Genomic DNA, 2,841 nt, shown 5'->3' with positions numbered 1-2,841 from the left:
GGAGCTGATGTTGGAATAAAAGCAAGTAGATTGGAAATAGGTTTGAAATCAGCGTGTTGGTTAGTCTTAACAGCGCACACCTGAACGTTGTTACACTCCTCAGAGCCGCAGCATTTCCTGCTCTATGTAAACCCTAAGCAAGCTGGAGGGGAGGAAGTAGTTGGGGTGTTGTGGGTTGGTTTTTTGGGTTTTTTTTTCTTTCTTTCTTCCTCCCTCCTATGTGTAAATGACAGAGGTACTTGTAGCGTTAGGTCTGTTTTGTTGGTGACTATTTGAAGCCGTTTATAAAGCGCATCTCAGGTTTTCAAGCACTCCAGTCTAAGGTAATGTTTGCAGTCTTCCTTGTGTGTCCAAGAGCTACATCCCTGTAAGAGCTGCTGGTTATTGACTGTGATATATGATGAGTACTATCTTCTGATTTATTTTTTTTTATATACTCTGTTAACTTAGTGTGAGTGCCTTACACTAATGCATTACATTGGTTTCACTACCCAGAGCTGTATTTATCAGATGCTGAGCGATTGGGTTTATCTAGACTCTTATTTGTCGTGGCTTGTGCAGGTTTTGCAGTATCTATCCTTGAAAGCTGGTAGTACCTTAATGTTATTAAATCGTTCTAGAGTAGTGTCTCATCTGTACTGATGACTATCCAACAGCTTGAGCACCTTGTGCACTTCAATTTAAAATGAAAGATGAAATTGCTGCCACGGTCTTCTTCATCACGAGGCTGGTGAAAAGGGAAGATAAGCTGAGCAAGCATAAAATGGAGAAATTTTCAGCTAAGCTAACAACAATCCTGTTTGAGAAGTATAAGAATCACTGGTACTTGGACAACCCATCTAGAGGACAAGCCTTTAGGTAAGAGGACCCTTAGAAGGGGAGGGGGACACGGAGCTTTGTGTGATATTCCCGATGCAGTGAATACCCTTTCAGTGCCTGGAGCCCTTAAATTGGAAATAAGTGGGACAAAATGGGAAGAGAATCCCTTAAGCTTGAGGGAAGAAGTGTTAATAACTATTGCAGAGGCACCTAATTTGAACCTGGTTTCACTGTGTGTGCCTGTGTAGGTATAATGAGAAAGCAGAGGTGGAAATCTTAAGGCAATACCCCTCTGACTCCTTGAATGCAGGGTTCAGGTGGTCTTAGACTGACTTGTGGAGTTGTGGTGCTTTTAATTCTCTTAATTACCAGTGAATTGCTGCGTTGTGTTCAGCACAAAACCTTGTTTGGGTTTGCAAATCGGTTAGTTAAGCTAACTTGCTATAAATGAGAACTTCCAGCAACAGCCTAAACGTGTTGAGCAAATAGAGTGAGCTTCCACCCGAGCAGAGCTTGCGAAGTTGCAGTGAAATCTTAAATCCATCTGCGCTTTGTCCTTCCCTAGGTGTATAAGGATAAACAAACATCAGACAAAAGATCCACTGCTGGAGCAAGCTTGTGTGGAGAGTAACGTGGACTTCAATAAGCTTGGTTTGCCGAAGGAGATGACGCTCTGGGTGGACCCGTTTGAGGTTTGTTGCAGGTGAGTTGAGCATCTGTGGCTACGGCACGTCAAGCGCCCTGTACGCACCTGAGCCTGTTAGGAGAGTTTCGGTGTCTGAGGGCGTACTTACTAGTGTGAGTAGGTGACTACTAAGAGACGTCCGTGCTGGCAGCGCAGACCTGCGTTATACAGATACAGTCCCTTTCAGATACGGGGAGAAGAACCGGCCCTTCACGATTGCCCACTTTGAAGGCGAGGAGAACCCAGAGCTTTCCCAGCAGATCAGGTATGCTGTTGAGAGAGCAGCACTAGACTATCATTCTGGCATTTCTTCGGATGAGGAGAGCTTCAACAAGGAGCCCAAAGCTATCCCTACTGTCAGCAATCCTAACAGCGTCTACCAGGTGAGCGTGTGGGAACGGTACATGGCTTTCAGACCGTCTGTCCTCTCGGCTCCCTTATGAAGGAATGCGCTAGACTTGACAGTTGATGGCCAGACTCATCTCCCCTCTTTTTTTCCCCAACACATTTTTAACATTATCTCGTTTCTTGCTGTTTAGTTCAGTGACTACTGCAAGGCACCCATACAGCCCTGGTCTCAGTATCTTCATAGGAAGACCTATATGACCGATGTCTCATACTATGCCCAGCACAGGGATTACAAAGTCTACGGGCCAACAGCTGCTTTCGCAGGACCACGTGTCGATAGATACCACTGGATCAATACCAAGCGGTAGATCTGTGGCTGCACGTGTTGTAGGCTCTTGAAACACTGAGCTGTGCTATGGGATGACGGCTGGCACTACGCAGTTTTTTCATAAAAACAGAAAGAGCTTCCTGTCTAATCCCTGTATCTCTGTGCATCTGAAACTTTGAGGTTTTATGATATAACCTTTTAAATGTTTTATTAATGTTAACGTAAGATTGAAAATTAATGTGAAACTCTACTTGTAAGGTAAAAAGGAAATGCATATATCAATAAATCTACTCGTGTTTTTTTTTTTTTTTTTTAAAAGCTGTCTGATCTACTATCAGTGCCCTGAAGGGAGTTGTGTTTTCACCAAAAAGCTTTTACAAGCAAGTCAAGGAAGATAAAAACATCCTCCAAGTTGCTTTGAATGATAGTCTGCTTTCTACTGGCAAAGGTAGCGAGGGCAGCTGCCTTGTGAGCAAAACGTCCGGGCATCACAAGCAGAATCACCTCTGTGCTCCCCCTTGAGAGAAGCCTCGGTCTGTGCAGCTGTGAAAGACTGCCCTGTGGCTCCAGCTAGGCTTTGGCCTCTAGACTACAGCTTACTTGGCAGAAGAACCCAGTCTTAGGGGCAGGAGAGGGGTGAGCACATGGTGATGTAGCTTTC

The 2,841-nt window shown here is 44.7% G+C and overlaps 1 protein-coding gene across 1 annotated transcript; it reads left to right on the top strand.

Moving 5' to 3' along the window:
* The first annotated feature begins 439 nt into the window (after positions 1–439).
* Positions 440–2,350, top strand: BTG4 (BTG anti-proliferation factor 4). Its single transcript, XM_026863748.1, has 4 exons — positions 440–858; positions 1,385–1,522; positions 1,692–1,887; positions 2,044–2,350. Exons 1-4 carry the CDS (start codon positions 686–688, stop codon positions 2,218–2,220), a joined length of 684 nt encoding a protein of 227 aa, XP_026719549.1. The 5' UTR covers positions 440–685; the 3' UTR covers positions 2,221–2,350.
* The last annotated feature ends 491 nt before the right edge of the window (positions 2,351–2,841 follow it).

The sequence above is a fragment of the Athene cunicularia genome (assembly GCF_003259725.1).
Source record: "Athene cunicularia isolate RWA chromosome 24 unlocalized genomic scaffold, athCun1 chr24_part1, whole genome shotgun sequence".
Lineage (NCBI taxonomy): Eukaryota > Metazoa > Chordata > Aves > Strigiformes > Strigidae > Athene > Athene cunicularia.
Note: the sequence above shows the minus strand (reverse complement) of the source record. Positions and strands in the feature narration are given on the sequence as shown.

Bases quoted from the DNA above. Each gene is read 5' to 3' on its own strand.
- BTG4 (XM_026863748.1), top strand. From the start codon at position 686: ATGAAAGATGAAATTGCTGCCACGGTCTTCTTCATCACGAGGCTGGTG. The intron at 1,523-1,691 runs GTGAGTTGAGCA...AGTCCCTTTCAG, and splicing joins CCGTTTGAGGTTTGTTGCAG to ATACGGGGAGAAGAACCGGC. The intron at 1,888-2,043 runs GTGAGCGTGTGG...CTTGCTGTTTAG, and splicing joins ATCCTAACAGCGTCTACCAG to TTCAGTGACTACTGCAAGGC.